At 37.7% G+C, this 14,369-nt stretch overlaps 1 protein-coding gene across 21 annotated transcripts in view; it reads right to left on the bottom strand.

Annotated features, from left to right (window-relative positions):
* The window catches only part of ESRRG (estrogen related receptor gamma), a 400,282-nt gene that overhangs the window by 37,623 nt on the left and 348,290 nt on the right, over positions 1-14,369 (bottom strand). For all 21 annotated transcript variants that reach the window (XM_031504247.2, XM_077781876.1, XM_077781879.1 and 18 more), the window contains one exon: positions 10,285-10,446. In XM_031504247.2, coding sequence (XP_031360107.1) covers positions 10,285-10,446 — 162 coding nt within the window. The remainder of the gene's footprint in view (positions 1-10,284; positions 10,447-14,369) is intronic.

The following is a 14,369-nucleotide window of genomic DNA, read 5'->3' as shown; positions in this document are numbered from 1 at the left end:
TCACAATGCACTTTGCATGTTATATCTGCAGCTGAGACTAAGCACTGCACTGACACTAAGCAACCTGCTCCTGAATCCACCCAACAGTTAACTTTATCTCTGGGAAACTTCAAAGTAGTAAAGTGAAGGAGAGATCACAGAGTAGAATGGCTTTGTACAAGAGACTGATATGGGGAAGAACTCTTAAATTCTTCTCACTGCAAGCAGAGTTAATTAATGAGAGACACAAGGGTCACAGAAAGTTTTATGTTACCAGATATAGCTTGAATCGTACAAGTTTGGAGTCTAATGCCTGTTCAGCAGGGTAGGCATGATGCTAAAGCATAGCCAGAAGAAATCTCTGGCTAAAAATACACCCTGCAGCCTGCCAGTGTCATGATGTATTTATGCCAGAAGTGCAACTTCTTTGAACAAATGTATGAGCAGCAGTCATTATCTGCTAAACTGTTCCCCTTAATCTCTCCAACAGCTGGATGCACGAAAACTGCGGATTTGCCCCCGCCTCTTCTCCACCCTCACCACAACTCTTTGCTCCAGTGTTCTCATGCATAACATGTCAGGACTTGCTGAGTGAGCTGACTTGACTCTGCAAGTGCCACTTCCATTGAACTTGGAGCCTTCTGCAAGTGTAGTTGTTTCTCATTTCAGTATTTGATTTCACCTCAGCTGTTAATGCAGCTGATTGAAACTGATGGTGCACAACATGGCAGATGAAAACATCTTGGGGAGAAGGGTCAGAGCCATGCTGTGAAATTTCCATTCGTCTATAATACACGCCTCAGGAGTTTGGTGTGGAAAATATCTTGGCCAGACCAACATATTTCCAGAGAACTTTCCAGAATGTGTTTTCAAATGAAAGGAAAGTTGTGTGTTTTCTTGCATGAAGAATCACCAAAATATTTTAATACTGCCTACTGTGCAATATGGGGGATGATGAATTAAAGTAACACTGAACAGAGTCAAAAGTTACAGTCAAATAACTGCTCCATCTAAGTAATTAAATACAGAAGCATCCAGCACCTGCACTCTTTGGATTCTGTGTTTCTTTGGATTCTTTCTACACACACACACATGCCTGTATATTTATATGTGTATGCATAAATTGAGCATTGTCCAACAAAAAAGCTTACTACCAATGAAGACATGAGTTCATAAAGCCCTTGTATGATCCATCTGCTGCAGAAGGCAATTACTGCACACTCATTTTTTAAAAACTGCTGATTCTTATATCAGGCTGGGCTGAGCCCTGCCATTACAACCCAGGTGCTCCCCTGCTATCCATACACTATATATAACCAGACCTAGGTCACCATGTGCCCTGCCAGAAACGTGCTGACTGGCTAAGGGGGTGTTGCAATTCAGGTAATTAATCCTATTCTAATGTAGGTTAAGCAGGTGTGAAGCTGAACTTATCCAGAGAGAAAGTAGAGGCATTCTTAGAATTACAGTATTTAACTGGTCTCAGCTGACTTTAGGAAACTAGACCATCCTGTGTCTCTGACCCAGTCATACAGGTGGAGACCTGTCTGCTCTAAATCCAATCTCAGCAACTGGCTCTTTCCCCCCCTCCTTCCTCCCATCCTGGATTTACAGTGTCAACATGTATGACTGAGAAGGTGCTCTTTTCTTCCCCACCCAGAACAAAGTAAATATATTTTTGCTGGAGGCTTAGTTAGATGACTAAGTCAAATGTTTAGCTTAAAATGGCCTAAATAGTGCCCATAAGAGGGCTGTGTTGCTCCAAGTTTACTTCTGCATTCTCAATGTTTGCTACAATCCTTTCAGAGGCCAATTTAAATTACATATAAAATTGATCATCTTATCTCCAACAAAGACTTCAGGAATTTTAAAACTTAAAAAAAACACTCTTAGTTTGAACGCTCTTTAAACTGTGAATCTGCTTGAAAAAAAACTTTATTTTTCTAGAGGAGTCCTGTAAAAACAGAAGTGATACTTAGTGAACATGAATGACAAGCTCAGTTCTGCTGAATTTGTCTACTCTGCAAATTCCCCACTTAAGGAATAACATCAAGATTTGTTCCAATTTTCTTCCTGTATTTCTGAGCAAGGCATCTTCCTGCCTTGCAGCCATGCACTACTTGAAAGAAGCTGGTCACCCTTGAGGTATGAACTGTACAGTTTGGGAAAGGACACCCCCTCAAAGACTATTTCAGAAGTTTCAATTCTTTCATACAGTGTACTCTTAACCAGTGGTCTTTTAATAAAGTTGAGATAAATTATGGGGGGTGGTGATGGAATGATGGAATAGTCACATGCCTGCAAATCTAATGTGCCCCACTATGTTGGGGATGGCATTCTGGATGCTTGTTCCACTTGCAAAGGCCATTATTATTGAAGCCTCGCATCCAGCTTGCTTAGAAAAAAAAAAAAAAAAAAAAAAAAAAGAACGGATATTACAGTAAAATTAAAAAGGTTAAGATACACTTAGACCTCTTACCCTCTGGTAATAAGATTAATTCCTTGTTAGCTTAGAAGAAGGAAAACTGCTACTGAGTCATCTGCAATTTACACAGACCTAATCTAGTAAACCCGTTTGTCACACAAGAAGTGGGTACAAAGGTGAGTATTGTTGTCCCCTGAGTGGAAATACTTGCTTAAACCTTGATTCTGCACAGTCCTGAGGTGGTGAGTACACACAGGGGACAAAGGAAACTCTCAGCTCCCACTGATACACTGACTACTGATGGGGATTTATCCCTTCAGGGCCAGATCCTTGAACAACAGAGGCTGGAACAGCACATTTGACTTGTACATCCATGACAACTGATCCTACTGAAGGCTCCTGGTCTGTCTCTCTAGATTAACTGAGCAAACAACTAGCTGTATTTTCTTAATTTTTGCTGTAGAATCAGATCACAGAACAAATTCAAACAATTTCCTGCAGTTTTAGTTTGCATATTTGTACACCCCCCTCAAAAACATCCAGATCTGCTAATGGAACAGAATAATAATTTTTCTCCTTCTTTTCCCCTCTCCTTTATTCCATTTAGCAGTGCAGTTGAGCACTTGCAGATATGAAAGGGGGCATTTTCAGCCTTATGGTACTTCAGTCATGCAACATCTGTGAGCATACAACATCTCTAACTCAGTCTACAAGTCACCCAGGGTAATACAACGTTCTTGATTTTGCTGGAAGAATAATAGCAAATGGCTGCTATATAATTTTGTACTTTTGCATTTAAGACTCAGAAACTAGCCATTTTTGTTTATAGAAAGAAAATGAAAAGCACTGGCATTCATTACTGTTGATTTGCTCTCTTTTTATTAATCATTTCTTATTTTTAAAGGGCTACAGGAGTGAACAACATAATGCAATGGTAGGAAGATATTTACCAATTTAGCACCTCATTATAAAACTACTCAGAAACCTCTTTGTCTCTCGTTTAACATAATAATTATTAGTGGCAACAAAAGTGGGTCCCACACTTGCACCATGATTAGCAAGTGATGAATCTGGGTTGAATATATTGCATTTTGCTAAGTAAACCTTACCATATCCCAAACCCTCAGTCTAAAAAAACCTCTAATTTTAAGAAAATAATTTATACTCCTGTTTAAATGCATGTTTCCAAATTAACCAGTGATATTCTATAGAAAACGGCCTCTTTTATGCTTGAAGTCTCCAGCTGCCACACAATTTATATCTCTTTCCTCCCCTCTTTGTTTTTCAGCCATTTTCCCTGAATGTCAAAGTCAATTTAGTGCATTTCACTTTGCTGAATAAATCAGAGGCGAAATCCTTGCTAAAAGTGAAAATTTGATTTGCTAAAAGGAGCTTAGGGCAACTATTAATCAATATATCCAGAGTGTCAAAGCTAAGGCCATGATAGACATGCATTCATTTGGAGATTGGTTGAGGCAGATAAAGGGGGACACTGGGGAAAAAAAAAAAAGTGCAACAGTCAGACAGTGTAGTGTGAATGTTGGAGGCATGAGTGGAGGGAGAGGACTGATTAAAAAAAAAAGGCAACAAAACAAGAAAAGGAGACAGTCACTCAGAAGGAAAAAGCAAGTACTTGTACAGGAATAAAAGGTGAACTTAATAGAGATACAAAGTCACTGTTTAATTGTGATCTTGTGAGAAAACCATTTTAAATAAGGGATTTTTTTTCCCTAAACCCCCCCACAATGTTAAAAGATAATGATTGAGCCAAGTTCTTTTATTACCTGTTAATTTCATTTTTTGACTTTATTATGCTTTTGGTGATGATTATTCTTAGATAAGCTTTTTCAAGAATAGGTACAGATTCTGAAGTCATAACTAGTGAGAGTTTCAGGTGCCTTTTTGAGTTTTACTGCGCATTTATTTTATATTCACGTATAATTTGCAGGTGATGAGATGTTTATATGTTTGAGATTATTTTTTTTTCCTTTCAGTTAATTTAATGCAAGTAAAAAAATGCCAAAAGTGACTAACCTGGAAACTAAAGTGCTTTTTTTACCCCAGGACATCTATGTCTAGCATTATTAGAAGCCTCACCTCTCTAGTGCTGTCTCTCTCAGTTCTGAACTGGAACTAGCAGACACATTAAGAGTGTGTGCATCTCTAATTGTACACAAAGCCTACCACTCTTTTGTACTGAAATCTGCTGAAATTTTGCCACTGTCTTCAGCAACAGATTCATCAAGAATAGATCAGCTCTGTATCTCAGCTGGGTATGTGGAAAATTTTTAAAAACCTGAACAGATCCTTTGGTTACTACCTTTTGCCACACTACAGACCCTTGTTTTGTTTTGAAACTGCTAGGAGACTTGTGGACATGTTTATTCATGCATCATCCTTGCAAGATCACTTAACCCTTTTCTGTGAAACTCTTTTCAAAATACGAAAAATTAAAAACTGCCACGATTCCCAGCACTTCAAATACCAGGACAGAAGAACTGCTGGCATTTTAGGCACACTGCTGTCCAATTCTGCTTAGAGAAACCTGAATCAACATGGAGATCTAAACATTGGCAGTGCTGGGTGGTCCATCCAAGCTAACGCTCAAAAATAAAACTCGTAGCCAATTGCTGATTTTTCTCATATTGTACAATTCAGTGCCAGAGGTCAAGGAAGTAATAATTCGTTTTTGAGAAACCTCTTGGCTGAAATCTCTACCCTCAAGGCCCAGGGAATGGCCTGCCTTAGATCACATGTCACACTAGTTGTGAGTTCAAGAACATTTCCCTCGCAGGGAGAGCAGGTCTGGCTTCTGTACTTAAAGCATGTTTGTAGAAGGAGTTAAAAGAAGGGCAGATACCAAGCTTTTGATAAAGTGTCCCAGTTAGCACTTTGAGAAAGGGCAGGATGTCCTGATTCCCCGGGAGGCTCAAGTTATTATTCCTGCCAACCTCTTAGCACCTCACAACTCATCCTCCATTGCATGCCACATGAGCAGTGAACACCACACTTACATGCCCAGCTGTCTGTGGAGGGACAGGCAGCCTGTGATGGGCTGCTCTCAGAAGCTGCAGGGCTGTGTCTGAAATGGCCCTAAATCCAGCCAGCAGCACGAGGGACTAGGGAAGGCTGAGCACAAAAACCAAATTGCACAGCAGCAGGCAGCACGGCACAGACATGCAGCACGGGCACGACCCGTCCCCCGTGCAGAGCTGAGATTCTCTATGGGCCGCCCCAACAACAACCCACACAAGTGATCGTGGTCAACTTCTACCTACATGGGGTGGTATTTCTGAAACACATGGTGAGAAAAGGGCATTTTAGAAATGACAACTCTGCAGCAAATCATGTTCTTGTTCAATATTACAATGTCAAACTACACCCCTGAGAGCTGCTTTGGAAGGGAAAGCTTAAATATTGTCCTCCACAAAGAGTATGCTGGAACAACAGTGTTTCTTAAAACATTAACACTAAAATAATCAAAACATCCTTGTATTTGTTACATCACAATCATGCCTTTTTTTTTTTTTCCCAATACTAGCACCAGTGGCAGTATCAATTTCTAACTATTCCCTTCCTTGAACACTGTTACTGCTAACAGAACAGGGACAACAGCTGAAGACAAGTAGGCTTATTTTACTAAATAATGTAACTAGTTATTTTTGATGTATTAGTCTGATTTAGTGTTTCCAAACAAATTTTTTATCTTAAGTGCAAAATAGTTGATTTCTATGGTCTAGCTGATGTTTTTTCATGCATGCAAATTTTGTAGAGAACATTTTTTCTTTAACTTCCTGTTATGCACATTTTTAAGAGCTTAATGTTTGCTGCCTCCACTTAATATGAAAAAAATGTTGCACATTTTGGCGAATGTCAGTGAGAGAGTTACAAAAATCCAGCTGAAACTGTACTGGTACTGTGAGCAGGTATTAGCAGAAAACCACCCTAGACACTGGAAGTTTAATTAATATAAGGCAACCAACGAAATGGAAACTCCCCAAAATACTATGTGAAGGGTAGGATACTCAACTACCACAAAATACTGAATTAAGAAAGGTTTCCATATTTAAAAGGTAAATAAAATAAAATAAAATTTAAAAAATAAAATAAAATAAAATAAAATAAAATAAGTCTTGCAGAGGCTTCCTAATATATTTACAATTTATTTAGGTCAGTTAATAGGAGTTTTGTCTCATCAGGCAGGAGATGAAGCAGCATCAGACTCTCTCCCTAAACACCTTCAGTATTTTACTAACGAAGTTACAGTACATCAGAATATTTTAATCTGACACAAAGAACAACAATAGATCTGACTGCTGGCCTGATAATCTTCTTATCACACCCTGTGAAACCTAGCTCTAATATTTGACTGAGCCTCCATTACTCGGCAACACATTCTAAAAAGGCCAACAATGGAGAGAGAATGAAGTGGAGTGTGGAAGTACCTCCATATCTACATAAAAGAGATTAGAGGCGACAGCGTTCCATTTTACAGCTCAATCATATTGTGTTAGCATGCGCTTATCCGAGCGCGGATGAAATTGAAAGAGAAATAAAAAAGAGTCAGGCAGATAGGAACCATAAAAGCGAGGCATGAGCAATTTCCAAGGATATAAAAGGATGCTAATGGCGGGGCCCTGTCATTCTTAAAAAGGGCTATTAGGGCACCATCATCTGTTCTTGTGCCCTTACGCCTCTCTAACTAAAGTCAAGCATTTCCTAATGCCATTGTGATCTTTTTCTTCTTCAGATAAGACATGGTCATGTTTCATAACAACACACTTTCCATTTATTTGATTTATAAATGCAAGGAGACTAATTCTATTTACTGATAAAGGCTTTCCATATATATTTTTCTTTCAATATTTCCTTTTGTATATGGTATAGACTTTTTGTTCAATAAAAGCAACTATTGAAATATTTCCAATATGACAAAAGTACTAATGATTTTATGAAAGGACTTGAACTTTGTATAATTTGAAAACATTTTTTAGCCTGTGACTGAAATGGGAAATGGTTGGCCAGGGCAGAATGAATATTGCATTGTTACATTTTTGTAGATAATCCTATTAAAAGGCTTTTTTTCAGAAGAGAAAAACATTGCTTTGGTTTCCTCCACAAAGACAAATTTTACATTGCAATGCTTTAGAGTTGAGATCTTTATTAGTTATTAAGCACCTGATATATAAGGGCCTTTAATTACACTGAACCTTAAGAAATCACTATAGTAAAGAAAGATTTGCTGATTGCTGCTTTGCTGTGCTAGGCACAAATTCACTAGTGGTGTAATTAATCGACTCTACAAGATTTACACCAAGGGTTTATTTAGTCTGCCAAGCTACAGTGAACTTTTACACAATTTGCACCCCTTTCCTAATTCATCCTTTTCCCCATCCCGTTACACCTCTGCCTATAGTAACATTTGTTAGTTTTGCAAACAGGCAGCACCAATGCAGGCTCTTCCAGATGCTGTTTTGTGCCAGACATAAGCTGAGCGTAGCCAGTGCAACTTCTGCCCTACTCCAACATTCAAAACCAAGCTACAAAAGATAATCGTATTTGCCCTTCAGCATGTCCAGCCCTTTTGCATTTTGATTTTTGTGATAAAATACCAGACAACAAGCACAGATTTTATCACTGTACTCTGTTACCTGAAGGCTTATAAAAATATTGTCTTTATTGCCTGTTATTTTTTTTAAATTCTCATTTGTAAATGAAATCAGGTAAGTACACCTAGCTAGGGTGGCTTTACCACTGTAGGGGTGGATTGAGCTTACTTTGTACTAAAATGCTGTGTTGTGGCAGGTAAATTCCACAAGTGATTCAGATTTTATATTTTCAGGGCCACTTTATGGCATCCAATACCTTTTCCACACTAACCAAAGCCATAATTTAAAAGGCTGCTCAGTCTCATCCCTCTCCTCTTCCCATCCCTCCAAGCCAAATCCAAGCTACACAGCATATTCACAAATCAGACTGACAAAAGTTCCCCTGCAACTGCTATGGACCATGACTGACTTCTTTGAGAGCTACTCTATTTTGGTTAAGGCGATCTAGGTATCTTCCAAAGATGAAATTCAAACTCACCTGCTTAACTCATTTTGACTTAATTTAGGGTGCTTTATTAGCAACCAGTGTAAGACAAAGTAGCTCCTATAATATAGAGTGATGTTTAAATTAGTTTACAATTTGCTTGGGCTCATCTAGAACTGCTCTGAACAAAGCCATTCAGAAATGTCAGCTGTGTTCCTAACCACTGTAACAAATTGTTGCCTGAACGCTGCACACCTAATGACTTCAAATTAGCTGCACTGCGATATTGCCTGACAGTTCGTTACGACTGTTAGCAACATAGCCGGCGTATCATGACCAATAAATTGGTTTCAGTGTGGGCTGGGAAAGGGACTTCCATCAATTTGATTAAAGAAATTACTGTAGCATTCAAAGCATAAAGACAAACTAGTTTAAGGAGACAGAAATAAGTTAACTGTACCAGAAAAACACTGCTTGTGATACAAGAGCTTGTTTGTACACCGTTTGTGGCACAGGGAATGACTAAAATTCAACTGACTCTTTTAGAATCTGTAGGCTTTTGTCTTTCCTCTGAAGTTTAAAAATGAAAAACAACCCACACTTCATAAAGGTACAAATTATTATTTTTCTTTGATCGCATTTATATATATTGTATTTATATTTATCCAAGATGACCCAGAACTGGTTAGAACAAGGGAAAAGAAACAAACAGCATGACTATTTCTTTGCAACTTCTTTTGAAACTACAAATAAGATATCTTCAACTCTGATAAACAAACAACTGACTGGATTATTTATTCTACTATTAAGGTGTCCCAAAATCACATCTAAAATGAGAATGACTTATTACTCTGCCGAATGAAAGGTTATCCACTCTCATACTTAATAACGTTCCACTATCAAAATTAGAAAACTAATGAGCTGTTGAAAACACACCAACATGCTCACTCATCTGCTGGACAAGAAAAATACCTTAAGAAACAGAGAAAAAGCTGACCTTTTTTGTCTGACTTTACCATTTGTGAAAGGTGATAGACTGAGAACCCTGGGGACTTCTGTAAGTTTGTCTGCTGGCCCACAGAGCAAGAACAAACACCTCAGCACTGGGGAGGGGTAAAAATACACCTGAAATGATATCTGAAGGAATTGCTAATCTTCTGAGAAACTGCTTTTGATGACCCCCATTTTTCTTGCTAATAACATTGCCAGTCAGCTTTTATAATATCAGAGCCTTTATGTGATGCAGACTGCAATCCATTCTGTGCAGATCAAGGAAATACTAAGTTTTAAGAGGAGACTTTTTGGGACAATTCAGTTCTTTGTACTAAATTGCTGGTACAGTTCAGTTTTCACACTAGATCAGTCAATGAAGAGAACAATTCCTCTGTGCCTTGCCAAAATATAACTGAATTTTTTCACCTCCTGTGGTCAGTAGTGCTGCATTTACCTAACACAGGAGCCAGACTTACATTCAAATACTGCTGAATCAGATGACTACAGAGGAGAGGACTTGTATGACCCTTTATGCCAGGCTAACACTCTGGATACTAAGGGGAGTTTATCTCAATAATGAAGTAATGTAAGCAATACATGAAAAAAAGATTCTCTAAGCAGCACGTGAAACTTACTAACATGGTAACAGTCACAGCAACAATACTACTGCTTCCAAGGTATGATACAGAACCATCTAAACTATGTTCTGTGGGAACATTCTGGAGCCTTAGGAAAACTTTATGAATTGTAGGGAGAGAAAAAAAAAGTATTTTTTACCAGCACAGAATAACAGAACACAGAATAATAATGATTATTTCTGTACATTATCTATGCGCAAGAAATATTGTACGTACCTGGAATATGCTTAGCCCATCCAATGATCACCACCAGTTCTCTGTCTGCCAGGTCACAAAGAGTGGTAAGTGCTTTGATGTCACTGTCTGGAACAGTGGGGTCAGGCATAGCATAGATCTTCTCTGGTTCAGCCACCAGCAAATGGGAGACAATCTTGTTATCTGCAAAAATGGTCCAGAACATTACAAGATCACCAGTAGCATCATTCTGTACTTCAAACAGATGGCTCAGATTTCAAAGTGCACAAAAATTTGTCTTAATACACTGAACCTAATTACACCTTATTGTAACTTCATGACCTCCTACAAGTGGTTACAGCACAAACAAATCTGATCCATTAATAGTGTTTATCAAGCCAAACATGTATGTTCTTAAGATAATAAATTCAATAAAACACAGAAATACATGATCCCCTTTTAAATACATGATCCCCTTTTATTACTGGAGTACAGACCTTATAGGAAAAGATTAATGCATTACAAGGCATTTTGCACTATTCAAAAAGAAAAGTTTTGCCTTCATTTTATCTGCAACTCACCCCAACCCTTAAAGGCAGGGGTATTTTTGAGTGAGTAAACACCACATGCAATTAGTCAACCACTGAAATGTGTAACTTCTGTCAGTGAACCCCCAACTACCATTCTTTACCTACAAACCCAGACTAATGATCTCCATCTCATTTTTAAACAGAAAAAAAACCAGTAAAATCAAAGATAAAAAAGAGTGTAAAACTAAGCAAAGTATGAAAGTATGCAAACTCTACCTCAGAAAACTAGTTTTGTGCAAGGAATAATATTTATTGTAGTCCCACACTGCTTGTTTTTATCTATATAGCATTTTCATTCACATGTTAAATATTTACTTTTTTATTCAGTTGACTTGTGACATCTATTTGGAATAATCAATTAAGTTATAAGGAAAAATGCAGAGAGGAAAAAAAAAGAGAATTAAAATACAGTGTTGCTATTCTGTAAGTAGGACAAACATAATATGAGCACTATATCCATGTGAAGACACAATGGAGATATTTTATCTCTATACAGGCACCTGATTTATTACTCTGAGAAGGCAGAACTGAAAAATGGGAAAAGGACTAATTCATTAAGCCTCCTAATACAGGGTACATTACTATACTTCCCAATATATTTACATTTTACTTTTCCTGGTAGTTATATCTTTTGACCTCAAATGCACCATCAGAATTTAAAGCCCAAACAGCACTCTTCAGTTATTTTACATGAATCTGTTCCTTTCAGTGAGACAAAACCTTATAAGGCTTGATATAAATGGGATTCCACTGTGAGAAGATACCAAGTATTTTCTGAGTGCAGAGAATGCTGCCAGAATTAGTATAATTTTCCCCAATCTGCATTAAGTCACAGGACAGAGCACACTGTTCTCCTGCAATGGAAGCTGACTGATCTGCACAGCAGTGTTGATGCCTTGTGAAGGCTGACCTGGAACAGAGGCTAGATGGAGTTGAAGAATGAAGTAAGGATTTATTAAAAGGCCTCAATGGATACACCTTGGGCAGTACAACAGCCTGGCCATGCACTCAAGATGGACCAAAATGATCACAAAATGGACAACCAGTCATGAGGTCTCTCACTTTATAAGTTCTGGTCAATTAGCATATTGGAGTTAATTGTCTAAGTATAGCAAGTTATGAAGTCCCATCCTTCTTGTTTTTCTCTCTTCAATTCACACTGTTTATGCCCTTGGGCCTGAAATTTGGATCAGCTGTCCTTGGTCCTAAGCTAGAAAAGGAATTGTTTTGTCTACCTACTCTGTGAAGAGAACTTACCATTCCTTAATATGAAGCTCAGAACAGCACAGAATCTGAAAAATGTAACAGCTAAAATCTGAGGCATCAGTGTCAAAAAGATCTCTACTAGTCCATGACATATTTCCATAAAATGCTCACTCGATTCAGATTTCTGATACTTTACTGCTCTTGAGTGACACAGACTCCTTGACTCTGATCTACTGGCTCTACAATTTGTGCCTTACTCCAAATATGTGTGTCAGAAGTTGTGATATATGTTAGTCACTTATATAATTAGTGCAAGAGCCAACTGGAAACCATCACATCAAGCTTGTTTTATTACAAGGGGACATATTCATGCTTTATATGAACTATAGGAACTATGCCAACTGATGCAATTTTTGATCTCAATAGTTGACTGATTATCAAACTGATTAATGAAGAATTCTATTCTTATTTACAAATGACAGATGGTAGACTTAACTTATATTGGCCAACAGCCTTTGCAGGTTTTTAAAATTTTTAAATAGTCTCTTTTTTAAAATTTTTAAACCTGTTGCATTTCACACAGAAAACATGTAAGTGAGAAAAGATAGCATTACTTCTTTCCAAATTGCACTATTTTTAATCAGTTAGGAAAATAGGATAAATTAATTAAGAGTTTCTTAACATCCAAATGGTCTACTTTTTGGGTTTTAACCATGATAAATGAATGAAGAAGCACTCTCATCCCCAAGTTCTGGGGTTTTTTCCCCTGCAGCAGAAGAAATAGCCGAAGAACAATTTTCATTAGTGTATGAGGCTCCTTACCAATGGCATTCCATAGATAATTTAGGAATATTGTCTACTTTGACTCAGGATTTGCAAAATCTCAAATCCTTTTTATTTTTCCAGTCAATAAAATCTATGGCCAGTCCATTAAATTCTATGGTGAAGCTGGAAAATACAATAGAGATAAGAAGTAGGTGTAGGAAAGATCATCCAAACACCTGCTCTTTCCTTACAGGGGAAAAAGCTACATGTATTAGCACATGCATTACCACAGAACATAGGAAAATTCTGAATGCACTCTGAAAACGCCATCACTCAGGAAATTGAATAGCCATAAGCACTTTTTCTTGGTAAACCTTATTTAATGTTTCCCTAATTAGAATCAATAGAACCCGATTTTCATTCCTGTGCCTTTGTTATACACAAACTATCAGTCAGGGTCCAGAAAATCTCCCAGGCTACTTCCACACAAAACTGATTCAACCGTTTCAAGTGTGGACACTTATCTGCCAGGATTTGAAAATTAAGTTTTAAAAATGTTTATGACAAAATTGTTTCTACTTGGACAAGCTAAGAAAAATGGAGGCAGGCACTCAGATAATGAGTAATGATTTATGAGGAGGTTAGTTTATCTCAGACTACTGGAGCTCACAGAAATTCGTGCAGTTATCACCTTATAGGTAAAGCAATACACCACATTGAAATAATCTTGGGTTTACACAGATATTCTTGTATTTCAGTACAACTGCATTAACCTCTGCTCATATCTTAAGGGCTTGGGGCTTTTGGGTTGTATTTTTTTTTTTTTTGGTCTGTTTGGCCTTGGCTTTTTTTGGTATATGTTAGGCTATCAACATTTCTACTCAATGACAATATCAAGTAAATGAAAAACTGACAATCTGTGCACCCAGGAAAACTAAACCTCTAATGAAATTAAGCATTAGAGTTTATTAAATTTTATTGTATTATCAGAAAGTTTTTATTATAATGTGCAAAATCTGCTTAGTGCAGCCGTAGATTGTATTTACAGAACAGTGGGACAGCTTATGGAGGCTGAGTAGAAGATGCCAGATTGGACAATTGAAGGAATATAATCAGCATAATGTTTTTTGGAAAGGCAAAAGGAAACTATGCCATATGTTCACTTAAGCCTTAATTTTATGTAAAACTGGCTGTTTTTCTTTGACACAGCTAAAATGCCCTTTCACTTACAGTTCAAAGACTGTTTATTTGCTCTCCAGATCCCCATATGCTCAAATGTATTGTACACAGCACTGTCCCCTACTGGGGAACACCACCAGAAACAGATTCCATTTTCCATCCAGACAGGTATTTTCAAGGGGCTAACACTGACACGTGTGTTGTCAGAAGCTTAGGGGCAGAGGCAAATGGGAGACAAGAAGGAATTTGCCCTCCTTATTTCACTGGCTTATTTATCCATGTTAGGAACAAATTAACCTCCTCAGCAGGAGCAACTGCATGTGCGTATTCCCATTTGAATTTGGAAGAGTTTACAACACTTGATACAGAGCCTGTGTGTCTTTGCAG

This window comes from Lonchura striata, chromosome 3, assembly GCF_046129695.1.
Source record: "Lonchura striata isolate bLonStr1 chromosome 3, bLonStr1.mat, whole genome shotgun sequence".
Lineage (NCBI taxonomy): Eukaryota > Metazoa > Chordata > Aves > Passeriformes > Estrildidae > Lonchura > Lonchura striata.
Note: the sequence above shows the minus strand (reverse complement) of the source record. Positions and strands in the feature narration are given on the sequence as shown.